The following is an 18056-nucleotide window of genomic DNA, read 5'->3' on the forward strand; positions in this document are numbered from 1 at the left end:
TAATTTTTTATTTTTTTTAAATCTAATCCTGGGTAGGGTCATGTAATTTGTAAATGATGAAATGTCAATATTTCTCTGTGTTTTAAAATTAAGTTGTATTGTTACTACTAAGCATAAGAGTGGTACAGGCACACAGATACACACAACACATGCACACAGGGGGGTGGAAGATGTAAAATAAAAATTGATGTGTACCCAATGCTGCTCCTCATCTCTGATTCTCTGCTGGGTGAGCAATATCAATTGCATCTATAGGCTATTTAGTGTGGTCTCAATCAAATGACCCATAGCCTATAGGCTACGAAGTGCATGCTCAGAGGAGCATAGAGCAAAGTTGTATTTCTAAGATAGCTGCTGGGATGGTATAAATAAAACTAGGCTGTATTACACACAGCAATGGATATTCCAACCCTGAGCCCTGGCCTGCTCTGCACTTGCTGATCTAAAATGTTTGTGTGAGCTGCTTAACCAATGGCTGTGCTGTGTAGGGCTACAATGGCAGTTCAGGAGAGTCAAAGGTTTCTTCTGAAAATATATTTGATTAGGCCTAGTCTTTAAACTGCACTATTGACCTCAAAATAAGCTCACAATAAACCAGATTCTAGCAATTTACATTATGGTGCTGAAACTTGAAAGCAGCTGCGGCACGATCCCTCGGAAATGGACAGCTCATGGGGCTGAAAGTAGGCAAATTAGAGTAAGCATAATTCATTTCAACCGTCTTCATTTTAATTGGACTTTACTAACAACAAGAGGGCTTTGTGTTGGAGACTAATTTCTTCCTATTGAAAAAATAAGAGGTAGGCCTATCTAACTGACTTGCCTAGTTAAATAATTAGTCTATAGGCTGTTATATCCATAGATTTGTCTTCAACTCCTCCACCCACCATGCACTCTTTAAATAGCCTACCTCCGTGTCAGTAAAGGGCTGTTAAGTTAAAACCAAGACTCAAATTGAGGTGGTATGAGAGGTCTAACTTTTATTGAAGAAAATGGCAAAAAGCACAAACCCCTCTATCCATTCTTAGCCTGTATTTTCGGTCATTTGTGTTGTAGGCTATTAAAAAACTCAGAATTGGATGACATTTTTATGAATGCCAATTTTTCCTCGGACACGACGATAGATTCATTCAATGCTTTTACTATAAAGGAGATCTTTCCACCCCTACTCGGTTTGCACAAACATTGTTGTGTAAATCTCTACCCACCAACAGCTCTGCAATCCTCCTCCATGCCGTTGACCTTCTGACTTTGTCTCTGTATTCTAAAATCATTCTCAGCAAAAAGAACAGGTAGAATTACCATTAGCCTACAAACATACACACTGCATAAAGTATTCAGACCCCTTCCATTTTCCTCATTCTGTTACATTCTTATTCTAAAATTGATTAAATATGTTTTCCCCTCATCAATCTACACACAATACCCAATAATGACAAATCAAAAACAGTTTTTTATTTTTTATTTTAGCAAATGCATTCAAAAAACAGAAATACCTTATCTACATAAGTATTCAGACCCTTTGCTATGAGAATCAAAATTGAGCTCAGGTGCATCCTGTTTTCATTGATCATCCTTGGGATGGTTCTACAACTTGATTGGAGTCCACCTGTGGTAAAGTCAATTGATTGGACATGATTTGGAAAGGCACACACACCTGTCTATATAAGGTCCCACAGTTAACAAGGCATGTCAGAGCAAAAACCAAGCCACGAGGTCAAAGAAATTGTCCGTAGAGCTGCATTAGATGTACAATGACAAGGGGCACGTTGATGGACATGCCCATTAGGCCAGTAATGCCATCAAACGTTAGGCCTATGGCTGCATTGGTGATGCATGCCATTATGATAAGCTGCAAAATGGGTTCACATGGCTGATATCCTGAGAGTGACAATCAAATAAAACCGATTGGAGAGCTCACAACTGGACAAAAAGGTAATGTTACTTCACGAAAGCAACACAGAAACAGACAAATTAGAGACAGATCCTCTTCACACCTTTTTATTGCAGAATTGTGTTCTGTCATGAATGAACATTGCCACAACTTGAATGTTTTAAGTTAACAATTAAAACCAGTTTAAACACTTCAATGAATCAACATTGAATTTAAAAATGTACAAGTTTGTACAAAACGTGTTTGTAAATGTTAGACATCTTAGTAAGTAGGATATTATTACTAAAGCCTAATTTCAGGTGTACAAAAAAGCCATACCAGAGGTTGCCAACCTTGCTCCACTCCCTGATATACTGGGTGAGCAGTATTCCAGCCCAGCAAAAATACACATTCTCAACTCAATAGGTTTGAATCAGGTGTTAGTGCTGGGCTTGAACAAAAGCGTGCACACCCAGCATACCTCCAGGAGAAGGATTGGCCTGCTACAGTTGTAATAAGTTTGTAGCCTACATTCTGTGTGACTTTTAACTGTATTGTTGTATACAACATTTGTTAACATAAATACACATACAACCCATGGCATACAAGGATGTGCCAGCAATCTCTTGGGACATTCACTGGGACCTCTTCATCTACAGACAGGCTTTCACAGCTCTCCATATCTGGGGACAGGCATAACAAAGAAACAGGCTTCATTTAATTACAATTAAACAGTCCTGACAATTACACAGTCTGTCTTCATAATTTTCCCCTCTAGGGTCTAAAACTAGAGAATTTGCATAATATCATCCCACAACTTTGCTTATCTACGTAGTACACCTACTCCCTTTTCTGACAGCTGAAGCAAACAATCCTTTCACCCAATTCCATTGCTGTTACCTACAAATGCATTAGGAGCATGAGTTTTTAATTTACAATGATCAATAGGCCTACATCAAGTTAACAAGCTAGTTAACATCTTATTATCTGATGATATTTCACTTGGCTACATTATGTCAAGTTGGCTAGCTAACAATTAGCTCATTATTAAACACATAATGGCCTGCTGAAGCTAGCTACCAAACACTAGATGGTTTAACATTTACAAAATGTATTTACTTACTTACTGTACTTGAATAGGTTCACGCCTACGCCCACGAAGCGGACACTCTTTTGGAGCCAAGACTTGTCAAACAGAGGCATCGTTTCTGATCGAAACACACCGAACTGTTTTTAGAGACTGTTGTGTAATCGATTTAATCCAAACCATCTATGTATGTCTAAACTTTTGTTTAGGCGACCACACATTTTTCCTAAACTAGCCTGTATAATATTTGGCCTAAACTACAGTAAACTCACCGTCTTAAAAGGGAAATGTCTTATTTTATGCTCTGAATACCGTAAGGAAAGCCCTGTGAAATTCTGTCCTGAAAGCGCGTGGATGTGAATAATATAACGACAGATTCCAAATTGGAAACCGGCTAATTAGGTATGCTAATTTAACAGTTTATAACGTCTATTATATCACATGAAAATAATACTAGTAGATTATACTGAAACTGAATTAGCCTATTGAGTATTTTTTTCCAGCCATTATCTGCCAGGACACATCCATTAAATAGCTAGTATTTTTTATTGAAAATGCTAAAATTCTGGCTAGGATTAAATAAAGGCCTTCTGGTGGATTATAAACAACATCACTCGATTTTACAAGAATATAGGTTACCCAGCTAGCACACAACGTTCTGATAACCATATGTTTCTTAGAGCTTGGTGAGAGTGTGGTTGTCCGAAGGTTATTTTGCATATAAACTTTCCACAACTTCCTGGGACTGGTGCAGGATTATCTTGGTATTTCGTTGCTTTAGCAGAACATTTCCTAAAATTTCAAACATGGTTACATTTCATTTCAATTTTGGTAATGTTCTAGGAACGCTCTCCAACTGGTTGACATTGGGAAGGTTCTCAAATTGTTCCAAGAATGTTAAGAAAATGTTTTTCAGTGAGAATTTCAGTACATCAGCATAACATTTCCTACCGGTTTCCTCATCGTTCTGATTAAATTCATGTTCTCAAAATGTTCCGAGAACGTTAAACACCATTATTCTGTGGGAATTTCAGTGCTTCCACAGAAGATTCCACACAAGTTCCCATGTGGTTCTATTAATATTTTTACTACATTCTGGGCAAGTTCTCAAAAATGGTGTGACTTAAGCGATATTCTCAGAATGTTCAGTGACTGTATGGTTGGTTCTCTTTTATGACAGTTCTTGGCAATATTCTAGGAATGTTCTAAAAAAACTGAATTCTACACAAACCTCAATAAGCTCTAAATTTTGTTTTCAGAACATGAAGAGAACTTTCCATAAAAACCACAAGAACTTTAGTATTGTTCAGAGAATAATACATTCCGTTCTCATTATCAACAAAATTCTCTCTCTCCTCTATCTTGTTAAGTATGTTCAGGTGTGTTGATCTTAACCCTTTAAACTCGTACCAGTATACAGGTTGAAAATGGCAGATTGGCACTGATAAGCACCTAAATTGGAACACAGTGGCCGTACAGTGACATGCTATAAACATGATCTGATGAAGGCATAACTGCCGAAACGCATTAGCCTGCCCAGGCCAAAAATAAAAAGGTCAGACATTTTGGAGTGCCCCCGTTTCCTAATGTTCTTGGGATTTCATTTGAAGCCATTGTCACATATGGCAGAGCAACCAGCTAATAAAGCGAGTCAGCGCACCTGTTACACACTACACAATGCTAGAAATGACGTCAGAACTCAGAACGCTCTGAGCTTCATAGCGCTGTATGGGTTTTGACTGACAGACATTCTGAAAGTATTTCCCCTATGTAGTCAGCCTGGTCTCATAGACTAGATGTATTATAGTACATTTATATACACGAACACTCAAATTAGTATGATATGTTACGTTTGGTATGGTTATATAAGACAAGGTTACTTAAAGGGTGGATAGGTGGGCATAGAACGTACACTTCTAGCAACCCAAAGGGTTGCATGTTCGAATCTCATCACGGACAACTTGAGAATTTTAGCTAATTATCAACTTTGCAACTACTTAGCATGTTAGCTAACCCTTCCACTAACCTTAACCCATTAAACTTTTTTTTAAACTTTAACTCCTATCCTTAACCATTAGCCGCCTAGCTAACGTTAGTTAGTCGCCTAGCTAACGTGAGCCTTAGCCACCTAGCTAACATTAGCCACAACAAATTGGAATTCGTAAAATATTAATTTTGAAAATTATTAACATATTGTACGAATTGCAATTTGTAACATATCATACTCATTTGAATTTGTAACATATCATACGAGATGGATGATGAACATCAACAAATAAAATGCATACCATACGAAACGTGACATCTCATACTAATTGGAGTGTCCCGGAATTACATTTACTATGTTACGTCTACCCCTGAGTCCAGGTTGATGTAGTTGGGGTGGGGAACAAAGCCTTTTGTAAATGCCTAGGCCTATTCATACTTTTAAGACAATGATAGGCCTAGAGTAAATACTAAAACAAATGTGGGCCACAAATTGGATTAAGGTTGGGCTAAATAAAGCTTTAGACTTCGCCAAGTCTCTGAGCCAAACATATAATTATACATTTTTGCACTGGAAAAGGAAACTACATTAGCCACCAGCAATTTGTCAATTTTATGGAAAGTCCTATGAAAGTTAATGTTCTAAACAGTTATTTATTGACCGTTATAAACATTAGCAACTATAGAATTGGAACAGGGTGTGCCTCAGAGTGATATGTGGAGCCAACAGAGAAAAGGCACTTGTATTTGTATTTATCTCCAAAAAAAAGATGGTGAAGCTACAACAATACAAAAAGGCATTTTAGGTGATAATTTTGTGCTACATTCTGCCCTGCACTTAGACTTGAATTTACAGCCTCAAAGGAAGGGAAGGAAGTAATAATACATCGCCTTAACCTTAATCCAAACCCTGACAACACAAGGAGATAATGAGGATCCTTTGTTCTTGTTTGCAAGGAATAAATGAGAGATTCTGCTTGGTGAAGAGGCAAAATGATGTTATGCTGTGACATTATTAGGTAGCTATTTTGGCAAACACATTAGGCAGCACAGTCTTCCTCTTAAAACACGACCCAGGCTGTCACCCAATGGTTCACACTTGACAAGTTAGAAGTTCCTGCGGCCGCAAGACTGTCTCCTGTCTCCCCATCCCAGCGCAGGCAGGTAATGGAGGAAGTTGACTCTTAAGCAACAAATCAATTATATGGTAAGACAAGAGATTAGAGCTCAGGGCTCATCTGCTGCAAATGGGATCAGGGCTGATTAGCGGAGTTTAGGATGACGTACTGCAACTTTGTGGCTCGATCACTCTGCTACTTGCCTGGCTACCTCCTTTTGCAGGAAAAAGATCTACCCGGAATAGCTGTGTAACCCACCATCCTGTCATTTTGAGGGATTTTATGTAAATATTTTTGGGTGGAATTTTGGGTGGCAGACTCTTCTGCCCACCCAGCACTATGGACTTTCCTGATTTGAGGGTGGTCAGAATGGATATGAAGAGGGAAACCCTTGCCAAAACACATTCTGCAGCTCCAATCTGGAACGGATTACAATTTTCCAACTGAAATTCTCCACAGGAACATAGTTGCCTAAGGTCAACTGAATTCCTTACCTGTTACATAAGAAAAAACATTGACAAACTAGTTTAGAATCTTCTGTAAATTCAAATTTGTTTCTTTTTTTTGAAACCCAGTTTTGATTTGGGAATAGCATACACTCTGAGGTAAGCATGGCATTGATGAAGGTAAAGTTTGACTTGCCCAAGCGGGTGAAGCTTGCCCAGGGTCTATGGCTCATGTACTGGCTGGCAGTGATGACCGGCATCCTGGTCTTCAGCCTGGGGCTGTTCTTTAAGATCGAGCTCCGGAAGAGGAGTGAGATGATGAACAACAACGAAAGCCATTTTGTGCCCAACCTGTTGATCCTAGTAGGCCTAGCTGCTTGCGGGCTCAATGTTTTTGGCGGCAAAGTGTGCCACGACTCTCTGGATGCTATGAAGTTCGCCAAGTGGAAGCCCATGGTCAAGGGCTACCTGATGGGCTGCTTCGCTTTCAACATCCTCCTGTTCTTCACAGCTCTGCTGTGCTTCTGCATGCAGTTCCAGCTGTACTTCGCCCTGGCCGAGGGTCTGAAGAATGGGATCAAATTCTACAAGGATACGGATACACCTGGACGCTGCTTCATGAAGAGGACGCTGGACATGACCCAGATCGAGTTCCGCTGCTGTGGCAACAACAACTATAGGGATTGGTTTGAGGTCCAATGGATTAGCAACCGCTATCTGGACTTCAGCAACGATGAAGTCAAAGAGTGAGTACTAGAATCCGTAGCTGAGTGAGAGCAATGTTGGGTTGATTAGGGTACCCAGAAGGTCAAAGTGCCATGTACAATAAAAGTTGACAGTCTCTCTGGGTGTCAGCCAGAACAGATAACTCTACCTTTCCACCAAATCTCCTTGGCCTCATAAGCTGCCTTTAGTCTTTCGATTGAGGGAAAAAAGACTATTTTAGGAAAGAAACTGTTTGTTTAGTCCATGCTAAGTCTTACGAAACATATTTGACATTGCTACTACATAAGAGCTTTCCTCACTCCTGCCCATAGTCTCCATCTTTACCCATATGGTCTCTTGTGATCTTGTGCAGGAAGCTTGAGATAGAAAATGGGCCAAGGTAGCATATGCTGTTGCTTGTGTATGGTAGTGACAACTTAGTTAATGTAAAACATGCATACAAAACAAGTAGTTTAGTTAGTCACCTACTTTCAGTTATTTGCTACATTTAGAAATCAACACTTTGCTATATTTATGCTATAAATCAACCAAATGCTATATTTATGAAATGGGTGGAGTTTTTGGGGGGAGCGGAGGGTTGTACCTTACTCTTTTTCAAGGTGTACCTTAAAGGGGGTCAGGACAGGATAAATGTAGAAAGCATTAAAGAATGGTGAGATGCAGAGGATACCAGTGTAAGCAAAGTCAGGTTCATGTGCCAGGTTCTGATAAGTAGATAATCTCCATGGATCTAAATTCCACGTCCTTCACAGCTTACTGTCCCCCTAAATCATAATAAAACAGCAGTTGACTGTCACTAATAGACTGACGCAAACACACTAACCTCCTCTCTCCCTAATATTGTGCCCTGGTGGCAACTGATACTATATTTAGTCTATCAAGATTCTGATTTTAAGGCATTGATTTAAAGGGATAGTTCACCCAGATTACAAAATGTCACATTGGTTTCCTTACTCTGTAAGCAGTCTAAGCATAAAGGATGACAGCAATCCAAGCTTTGGTTTTGTTTTACCTGGCCACTGTTTTAAGTGCTAACTTTTTAGCATTTGTGGCACAAATCCAATGCAAGCCAATGGTACCTATTAGAATTTTTGCGCTTCGCGCCAAATCAACTAAGTAACTTCGTTGAGCTTCACAACTATTTGAGATTCTTTAGGATAATTTGGACATTGAGAGAATATAAGAATATCATTGGAAGTGGGTGGCAATGTGTGGATAGTACATGTGGAACAGCGTGCATGTTTAAATGCATTCGAGTAAGTTAATGTACGTATGTATACGTGTGTGCATGTACAGTGTAATTGACTGTGCCTTACGCATCCATGTTTATATGTTCATTTACTTAAGAGATATCGGCTGTCTCACTCACTCACGAATGATCACATCAAGAGGATCCTCATGAACCCGGTTTAAACTCAACACCTGTCAATATTAGCCAGAAGACCCACCCACTTTTCTCCTGTCAACAGAAATTCAGCCAAGGCCTCTATATGATACACCTGCCAAACACTGATTGATGATTTACTCATACAGTTAGTCTAAACTGACACCCGACATGTGGCCAGTTACGATCGCATACTTTACCTTTGTTTACTCTTCCTACCGAGGCTCATGGGTCCACCATTCTTATAATCACTGGCCCTTACATCATTTCAATATCCATGCCTCATATGTCTGTGTTACGGCAACTGACATACACCTGTTACCCGTATGCCATACGTACGTGTCACATGGCTGACATTACTTGTGACGGATCTGACGTGTCTCTCTTGGCCCTCTCCACAGCCGTGTCCTGAGCAACGTGGAGGGGAAGTTCCTGATGGAGAGTGTACCGTTCAGCTGCTGCAACCCCGGCTCCCCCAGACCCTGCATCCAGCACCAACTGACCAACAACTCAGCCCACTATGACTACGACCACCACACCGAGGAGCTCAACATCTGGACCCGGGGCTGCCGCGAGTCCCTGGTCGCCTACTACGGAGGCATGATGAACAGCATCGGGGGCCTGATGCTGCTGTACATCATACTGGAGGTGAGAAAGAGAAGAATAGGGAACGGGAAGGGAAATGGCTGGCGGTATTTTTCGGGAGGTCCTGTCTATGTCCTTCACTTCAGAGGGTAGCTGGCTACAAACGCTAAAGATCAATTGATGTGACCTCACACGCAAGACTGAAAAGTAATTGATTAGCTGATGATTTGATTCAATTACCGTCTTAAAAGGCATGTGTAGGTAAGTAGGAGGGCAGGGCAGGGCTAGGCCCAGTGCTGGGGAGAAGAGGATTTGAAAATAAGGCTTTCCATTGGTTTCCCATTGTAGAAGACGACAGCCATTTCTAAGTATCTAGCTCAGTGAGTATTATTAGGAAAGGTCCAGCTGTTCCAAGTTGGCCACAGCTGACCAGTTCATTGGGCACACATGCCAACCCTCCTGCCTTTGACTTTGAGAGAACACGTGGTACACAACAAGCCAACTATCACTATACCTTTGCCCTTCTGGCAAGCAGTCACTGAAACATGCCATTTCCTTGGTTGGTCTTAGCACTCACTTGGCTCAACTTGACAACCATCTAACTGACTTTCCAAAAGGCTGAGGTGTTGAAAATCTCATGTAGAGCTCCAGTGTCTGATCTATGATACAGATGTATGAGCATGAATGCCACGCATCCACCCACCCACCAATAAATAGGTCTACCTATATTTCTCTGTTTGAAATGGAATTTGATTATAAACTCTTTTTCCATTGAAAGAGTGACACACTTTTTGCTTTTTTTCAAACCTCCCTATATTCACTGAGTTATAAACTGACCGTGGGGAAAACTACCCTGGGCAGATTATTGCCCATAACGACAGCTAAAGGAGTCTTGGGACTGAAAGGGCGAGGTATTGCGTAATGTGGGGGTGGTATAGGCAGTGAGGGAGGATCAGGGTTTCTTAGAGGGGTTAATCTGGGCAGAGCAAAGTGCAACAGGTAGCCTTCCTGGAAGCAGGATCTCACTGTGCTAACTTACAGACTGAGCACTAACTGGGTTGCTATCTGGGTCAAAACAACAACACTAAATTGTCAGTTTGGACCAAATCCAAATTTGAGATCTGTGTCAATTGATTGATGTCAATTGATGTCCAATTGACATCAATGGGAGATTTGATCTAAAAGCCAAGCCTTAGTGACTATAAATCAATGTTGATTTGGATCAGTGATTTAATACATTTAGAATCACTGTTTTCTAAATCTAAAAAAGAATGGATAGCAGAGATCTATGGTGGTTCAGAGGCCATACAGATTGTTTAATTGCAGTGTGTCTGTATAGAGACTCTGTCAGTGATGTACATATCTTGTTTGTGTGGTCCTCAGGCAGGAGTGATGGTGGGCTTACAGTACCTGACCACTTCTCTGGAGACCATGGCAGACCCAGAGAACCCAGAGAGCGAGAGCGAGGGCTGGCTCCTAGAGAAGAGCGTGAAGGAGACGGTGGCAGACTTCATAGCAAAGATCAAGGGTCTGGCCGGTGCAGGGAACCAGGTGGGGGAGGGTGAGGAGGCAGTGGCCACTGTGAGTTGAGAGGGTCCCACCCAAAGGGACTGAGGCTTGTCCTATCGATGGGAGCTCAAAGAGAAAGAGGAGTGAGAGGAGAGAGATCTTCTCAGTGAAACAACACACACACACACTCAAACAAATGTAAACACATGAAAACAAATGCGTACACAAACATACACACACAGACACAAACATGGACACACATGCACACACCCTTTGAAAGTGAAGAACTTAACCAACTGCTCAGATGAAGTAAGAACCAAACTCAAAAATGTGAATGTATATCCTGTCCATAATAATTATGTATATATGTTAATCATTCTATTATTATTTTTTTAAATAATGAAAAATATATTTGGGTTGTCAAAACATCTGTACAGTATACATGAATTTGGGCTTGTGAATATGAAGAAAATGTAATGAATAAATAATTATCCCTTACCCTGCCTGGAAATCCTCTCCATGAAAAATGATGGGCAGACCCTGAGACCATCAAGCCTAATACAGTTTCTCTATGCTCATATCTATGTCCTTGTTACACTCCACAACGTGTGTTGCCTGGACATGTAACCCAACAGCCACACAAATATATATGTAGTTCTGTGAAGTAATGAGAATTTAGTCTGCTCAGTTCAACCGACTCCAAAACTCAACATTACCAGTGTTTAATGCAACCCGGTCAAATGTCCCCTTATGGCAGCTTAAATTGGGTAGCTGCGGAACTGGGGTCCTGGCTGTCCCAGCCCTCTGTCACAGTGTCCCCATACAGGTCCTGGCAGTGCAGGGCCATATGCATTCACACCTATACAACACACACTGTTACATTCATTAGTTATGTATCAGTGTTGCTATCGGGTTATATGTCTGCTTCATGTACGAGGCAGTTTTAACTCTGGTTTTGTACTCCTTTGAGGGGATACAGTGGGCTGAGTGGCCAGATGAAGTGCTGGGGGAACTTATAAGAATGTTCTGTACTTTTTGGAGAGCAAAAGATGATCCGATTGGCAGTTTAAATCAGCATACCTTCTGTGAGTACATAGAGATACGGGTCAGTTTTCAGTGGATACAAAAAGTCTTATCAGTTGTAATATTTTTACTTTCTGTGTGACCATTTTTCTTCCTTTGTAATATTAAGAGTTAATATTTTCTGTAAATTTGGATTTTGATCAGCGAAACTGTCAGTCTTGTGGGTTGGCTGGAGAATTTAGCAGCTCCACTGTGTAAGATAAAGATATATAATGAGAACAAGAGTGTGATTGTCCGTTTTGTCCATAGGGTTTTGTCTGCCATGGGTCATTTCTAAATTGGTATTCCACACTTACAATCTTCCTGTCCATAGGCATTTTCTGTATGTACATTCATATAGTATTTTACATAATACACAAGGTATTACCCTACACAACCTCGCTTGTTGAGGTCCTCAGCCTTATTTCAACTAATCATGAAGCTAGCAGAGAATGAGTGAAAGAATGAGGGGAGAAATGCAAATTGTAGGCTGCATGGACATGGTGAATAAGGAGAGCCGGAGGTTCACAGCAGATGAGGGAGATGAGGGTACAGTACATGTAAAGAACCCAGGAAGAGGCCAGCTTTACCTGATGAGATCAGCAGGAATGTGTGGATTCCACTCAGCAGGGATCCAGTCCTCAGTCCTGTTCCAGGACAAACAGGTGACTAGAGTCACTTTAACTGGGCCACCCTCAGAAGATAGGAAATCTATGGAATCCATGCTAGAAAACAAACATGTGTTATCTGATAATTAATATGTAGTTATCAGGTCTCAATTATGAAAGAGGTCTTCTGACTTCAATGGCACTTCCTGGTTAAATAAAGCTTAAATAAGTTTAAGTGTTGGATAATTCATGTTGAAAGGTTGAGGTACATATTTTGCCAAGACAATTGAAAGGCTACATAGGCTTACCTATACCTCAATGTGTCCAACTAAGCAATAATCGGAGGTATCCTTATCTGAGAGGTGGGTTCAGTTAGGCAGGTACAGTAAAGACACTTGTATACGTGAGTGGTAGTGGGGGGTAAGAGGGACATCTGTCATCTGGAATAATAACCCTAAAGCACATAGACAGCAGATGAGATAAGAGCAGTAAGAGGCTTTGATGTGCAGCTTAGCCCCATCAGGTGATGGCAAGGACAGGTGCCTCTAACGCAGGGAGATGCCCGAAGCATCTTGGGCCGGATGGGACAGGGCAACCCCACCTCCCTCCCTCCTGCAGGATACAGCCCAAATCCTCAGGAGGCCTGGATATGTGTCCAGTGCCAGAACATTAGATCTAATGATGGTGCTAAAAAAAACAACTAGGAAACTTAGTGATGCACATTTAATCACAGTTTTATTAGTACAGGATACATGGTATACACTGTCCAATGAAATGCATTTCTCGACAATGCAGCAACAATAAATATTTACATGTTTTAGGTAAGGATGGATTGGGGGGGTAAGTGTTTTAAAGAAAAAGCTCCTTCTCCTTTTGAAAATGTCCCATGTGGCATCGATGTCAGTCAGAAACACTTGTGTCAAAATGGACTACAAAGTGTAAATAGGATAATTTTGGTCAAAGTCAGTATGAAAAAAAATGGTACGTCACGGAATGAAGGGTATCGTAACAGTTCTCTGTGCGTTGGGTTTATTTTAATCCTGCCCTCATCTGGCAGCATCCAAGTAATCATCAATTCGGAGCATTTAAAATGAGTCAACTAAAAAGATGTGCAACATGAAAACATTGATAGACTACCCAAAGTCAAACCAACATTCACAGCTGGCTGAAGCTAATTGGCAAATAACCCTTTCCCACCTGCAAACAAGAGAAACCCACATCAAACCACACCCAAAACCAACTCACGTCTGAATACAGTCATGGTCACTAACATTTCTTAATGAACCAAATCAGGAAGTGCAGTCACCCTTTAAATCTCATCCCCAGACTAGTGGCTATGAACGAGATTAGGTTTGTTTCATTGATCTTATAGATACACTACGGTAATTAACCAAGGAAACCAAATGAATTGACTTTTCATAAGAATAGGAATGTATACAGAACAAAAAAACATGTAAAGTGTTGGTCCCAGGCTTCATGAGCTGAAATAAAAGACCACAGAAATGTTTCATACGTACAAAAAGCTCCTCTCCAATTTTGTGCACAAATTTATTTACTTCCCTGTTAGTGGGCATTTCTCCTTTGCCAAGATGATTCCTCTACCTGACAGGTGTTGCATATCAAGAAGCTGTCTGCCATCTGCCCGGTACAGTTGAAACCGGGATTCATCCGTGAAGAGCACACTTCATTAACCTCAGCTTTGTTGTATACCTGGTTAACCGGTTAAGTGTTCTCGTTACACCATCAGCTCTTTTCTCCAGCTGGGCCTTGGGAGCCTAATGCCGCGTTCAGATGCTAGTCGGAACTAGGAAACTCACTTCGACTTTCTGATTCGTTGAACGTGGCACGTGTAGAACTACAACCAGTAAGCAAATCGGAAATATCCAAGTTTCCTAGTGCCGCCTAGCACTTGAACACGGCACAATCCACCTGGCCTGTCTCCATGGTGGTCATGCCCAGGCCCTGACCAATCTGGGACAAGCGTTTCTCACAGCAATAGGGATATTGATATTACATAGGTGTCTCTCTCACACACACACACACACACACACACTAATCCCAGTAGGGTCTTCGTAATAAGGCTGGGTATTGGACTCATGACACAAATCATATCCCGATACATGTCACATGTATTGCGAATGGATTTTGTTAGTCACTCTCACTCAGATATAGCAACATGGCATAAGTTATGGCAGGAAATTTGCTGTAAAACTGCAAAATGTTCTCTATGCACCATGGCAAAAACTATAGAACTGCAGCTGTCAAGAGGGGGGCCTTTAAAATGTTTCCTCGTAGGTGGGCCCCCCCCCCCAACAGAATTTCCCTTAGAGCCCCCAAAAGACTAGGGCCAGGAAGAACACTTTTTGCCTGATTAATGCATTTACAGCAGTCAGAATGTATTTGTCGTTGTATGTAATTTAACAGTTAAACGAACACAACCAAATATCACTATTCCAAGATTTGTAAGCCATTGAATCGATTCACTATCGCAAAAACAAGTATCATAATATCTAGTACCTAATCCAAAGCCCACCAGCTCACAAAGACAACACTCAGGCCTTCCTTTTCCTTTTGATTTATTTTGGTATTCTTTTACAATATAGTACAATGTACTCATTTATACAGTAATTCACATATTAACAAGTCTGACACGATAATAATAATAATAATAATAATAATAATAATACAGCCTCGATATTGGGAGCGTGCCAAAGAATGGGGTGGGGGTGGTTACCAGGAAAACATGCCAACGGAGTGATGGGATGAAGAATATAGAGCTTCAGGTCCCAGCATCAGAGAGAACCTGCATCAAAGAGAACCTGCATCAAAGAGCAGTGTGTGTGTGTGCTTGCGTGTGTTCCTTCCTCTAAAGTGCCTTGCGAGTCTGACTAATCTATTCTGTTTCCGAGCCTTAAGGACGATATTTGACCCAATGCGTCAGTCCACCCAGCCGTAGCTGTGGAAGAAAATGGTACAGTCCAGAGGCAACCTTATCATGAGGGCCAAGACTTTTACCTGTTTTATTCCAGGTCGGGCAAACCCACTGGTCTATGTGGGTTTTATTTATATATATATATATATATATATATATATCAGGTAGAGGGATATGTTTCTGCATTCTCTTCTCATACAGAAAAAAATGTTTCTGCTGAACATTAAAAAATAAAAAAAATTAAAATGTACAATACAAAAACAATTACCAAAACAAACAAACCCCATCAATGCACATCAGATAAAATTGACTGCAACCAATCACACATTAGCAAAAAAGGAAGGGACAGCCTTGCCTTAAAAGGCTCATATCTGTGGGTTAAGGGGTTCACTTAAATAGTGTTAAAAAACAAAGCACTAACAGTCTGGATACATTCAAAACGCACACATACTCAACCTGTAAAAAGACTTAACACTCCAACATACACCCTGACAAATGTAAAAACCAGAACACAGGCACTCAGGAGTAAAGCACAGAAACAAACACTCACACCAGTGTGTTACCGCACTTCCTTACATTGGCTTGTATTCTCTGAGCACTGTATTTGGGTGTCCATCAGACTGGAGAAAGTAACTAATGGGGGGGGTCAATACATTTCAGGACCAATTGAAATTCCAAATCGAAAGCTGAAAAGCACCATTTATTTTCAATAAGGATTTTTCAGCTCTTAGGTTGAAATATAAACAGAATGGATCCCAATACTGGTAAGAGGCACAATCTGACCTCCCCTATCTGATGAGATTATGTCCCAAACTCTGAAATGAGCAGTCACTGGCTGACAAGAGCAAGAAGGAAAACCTGGTGCTTACTCACAAATGTTTAGCATCAAAGCAAATCCAACTGTAAATAAACCAATACATCAGCCATCTACCTTAGAAATAATTTAATGGTATTTGAATAGGCAGAAATTAAATAGCATAGTCTGAGTATTCATGTTACACCCGAGCCAGTCCATGGGTGCCCGATGCGTCGGCTATATGCTTGAGAGGGATGTATATATATATATATATATATACACTTTTATATTAAATTACAAAGAAAATAGAGGAACATTCTTTCCAGGGAGAAACAGCAAAAAGAAAAGGAGAAAAACCTACATGCATTCATCCACTCTCAGACAGAGGGGGGGGAGGGATACACCCCTTCTCCAATCGGGGGGAGGAGCGAAAGAGGCGGGGCAGTGTTGCCTTGACAACCATTCCACGCCCCCATGTGCCGTGCCCCCCCCCCCCCCTTCGGTTTGGAGAAGAGGTGTGTCCGACTCCGGTAGATGTGACCAAAGACATCACAGGTGCTGCCAGTCGATGCCAACCAGGGTTTGGTTGGCTTCCTGGGCATGGCCTATCTCTTCGGTGATGCTGTGCTGGCGCCACAGCTTCTGGATCTTGCGGTAGCGCTCGTGGCACAGGTGCAATGGGTTCCCCCGCCTGGATAAACAGAGACAAACTGCGTTAAAAAAACAAACAAAAAACAATGACATCTTTCAGCACAGACCAATAACATGTACAGCAATGGGTCTCAAAGTTGGTTCTGGGAGACTAGTGCGCGCAGGTGTTTGTTCTGACCTTTCGAGAACCACTACTCTACTGTAACAAGTGAATGTGCAGGGTCGTTCACCTTAGGCCCTGGTCCGTCTCGCCATAGTCGTCCAGGTATGGAGGAGCGTAGAAACAGCCCTTAGTTTTACCAGCCAGGAACAGAACCTGGCTCTCTCTCACTCTGCAACAGAAGGGACAGCATTAGACTTGCACACTCATGAACGAAGGCACACACACGCCCAAGGTCGGGTCTGTACCTGAGGAAGATGCCTACTCCGGCTCCGCAGGCGAAGGTGTGAGCAGTGCAGGCTCCCACGTCCTCTCCCTCCAGCTCTGTCTGGCAGCAGTAGCTCTGAGAACACAGCATGGAGCCACACACCAGGCACAGGGTGGGCGCACGGGACTTATCCCCACCCGACTTAGGGCACCTGGGGGGAGAGAGAGGAGGGCATAAACACATTCTCACTCAAATTTCCCAAACTGACCCCCCCCCAGCACTACACAGCTGATTAGAATAATCAAAGCTTGAAGAGTTATTTGAGTCAGCTGTGTAGTGCTAAGGCAAAACCAACACGTGCACGGGGGGTCCAGTTTGGGAAACCCTGTTTTATAAGACAGTGAGGAGCGCAATGACATCCAATCGCTCCCGATTGTCATTTTGTAAGCCTGTGTTGTGACACCTTTTGAATTACCAATGGACAGTTGTTCTTTGGGTACTCACGTGAAGCTGGAGGCTTGGTTTATGAGGGCACTGTAGTCATCTGGGAGGTCAATCAGGCTGTTGGACTCCCGAGGAAATCTGGACAAAGGGAGGATTGGTCAGCCCTAGAGCTCTTAACAGTATCAACAACTACTTGAACTGTATAGTTCTAACACCACTCTGGACCACACAATCATTTATACCAATATCAAACCTAAGTAATCAGAGTCCCCCCCCATACCAGGAATGGAAAGTGGCAAGTCGAGGCGCAACCCAACAAAAAATATAATTGAAAAGGCTGAACGCTTGCTCACCATTAAACTCAATGTTTTATATTTTAGTACTGTTATCCAGACCGACTTACAGGCCCAATTAGGGTTAAGTGCTAAAGTGCACAATGACAGATGTCTCACCTAGTCAGTTTGGGGATTCAAACTAGCAA

At 41.6% G+C, this 18056-nt stretch overlaps 2 protein-coding genes and 1 long non-coding RNA gene across 6 annotated transcripts in view; 1 reads left to right on the forward strand and 2 right to left on the reverse strand.

The window, feature by feature from the left end:
• Nucleotides 1-1678: 1678 nt before the first annotated feature.
• On the reverse strand, nt 1679-4421 carry LOC106608641 (uncharacterized). Its single transcript, XR_001329556.2, has 3 exons — nt 3233-4421; nt 2997-3081; nt 1679-2556 (listed from the first exon to the last, which is right to left on the reverse strand). It is a non-coding gene; the product is annotated as an uncharacterized lncRNA (long non-coding RNA).
• Nucleotides 4422-6121: 1700 nt separating this feature from the next.
• LOC106605756 (peripherin-2) lies at nt 6122-12016 on the forward strand. The gene is made up of 3 exons (XM_014201669.2): nt 6122-7256; nt 9022-9268; nt 10589-12016. Exons 1-3 carry the CDS (start codon nt 6676-6678, stop codon nt 10793-10795), a joined length of 1035 nt encoding a protein of 344 aa, XP_014057144.1. The 5' UTR covers nt 6122-6675; the 3' UTR covers nt 10796-12016.
• A 2927-nt stretch (nt 12017-14943) lies between these two features.
• The window catches only part of LOC106605759 (E3 ubiquitin-protein ligase UBR2), a 44408-nt gene continuing 41295 nt past the window's right edge, over nt 14944-18056 (reverse strand). For all 4 annotated transcript variants that reach the window (XM_014201684.2, XM_014201691.2, XM_014201699.2 and 1 more), the window contains exons 43-46: nt 17636-17713; nt 17172-17342; nt 16994-17095; nt 14944-16803 (exon numbers count right to left, since the gene is read on the reverse strand). In XM_014201684.2, coding sequence (XP_014057159.2) covers nt 16662-16803; nt 16994-17095; nt 17172-17342; nt 17636-17713 — 493 coding nt within the window. In that variant the 3' untranslated portion in view covers nt 14944-16661. The remainder of the gene's footprint in view (nt 16804-16993; nt 17096-17171; nt 17343-17635; nt 17714-18056) is intronic.

Source organism: Salmo salar, chromosome ssa01 (assembly GCF_905237065.1).
Source record: "Salmo salar chromosome ssa01, Ssal_v3.1, whole genome shotgun sequence".
Classification (NCBI taxonomy): Eukaryota; Metazoa; Chordata; class Actinopteri; order Salmoniformes; family Salmonidae; genus Salmo; species Salmo salar.

Excerpts from the sequence above, each read along its gene's own strand:
- LOC106605756 (XM_014201669.2), top strand. The coding sequence starts at position 6,676 with ATGGCATTGATGAAGGTAAAGTTTGACTTGCCCAAGCGGGTGAAGCTT. Across the intron at positions 7,257-9,021 it reads AGCAACGATGAAGTCAAAGA|CCGTGTCCTGAGCAACGTGG; the intron begins GTGAGTACTAGA and ends CCCTCTCCACAG. Across the intron at positions 9,269-10,588 it reads TGCTGTACATCATACTGGAG|GCAGGAGTGATGGTGGGCTT; the intron begins GTGAGAAAGAGA and ends TGTGGTCCTCAG.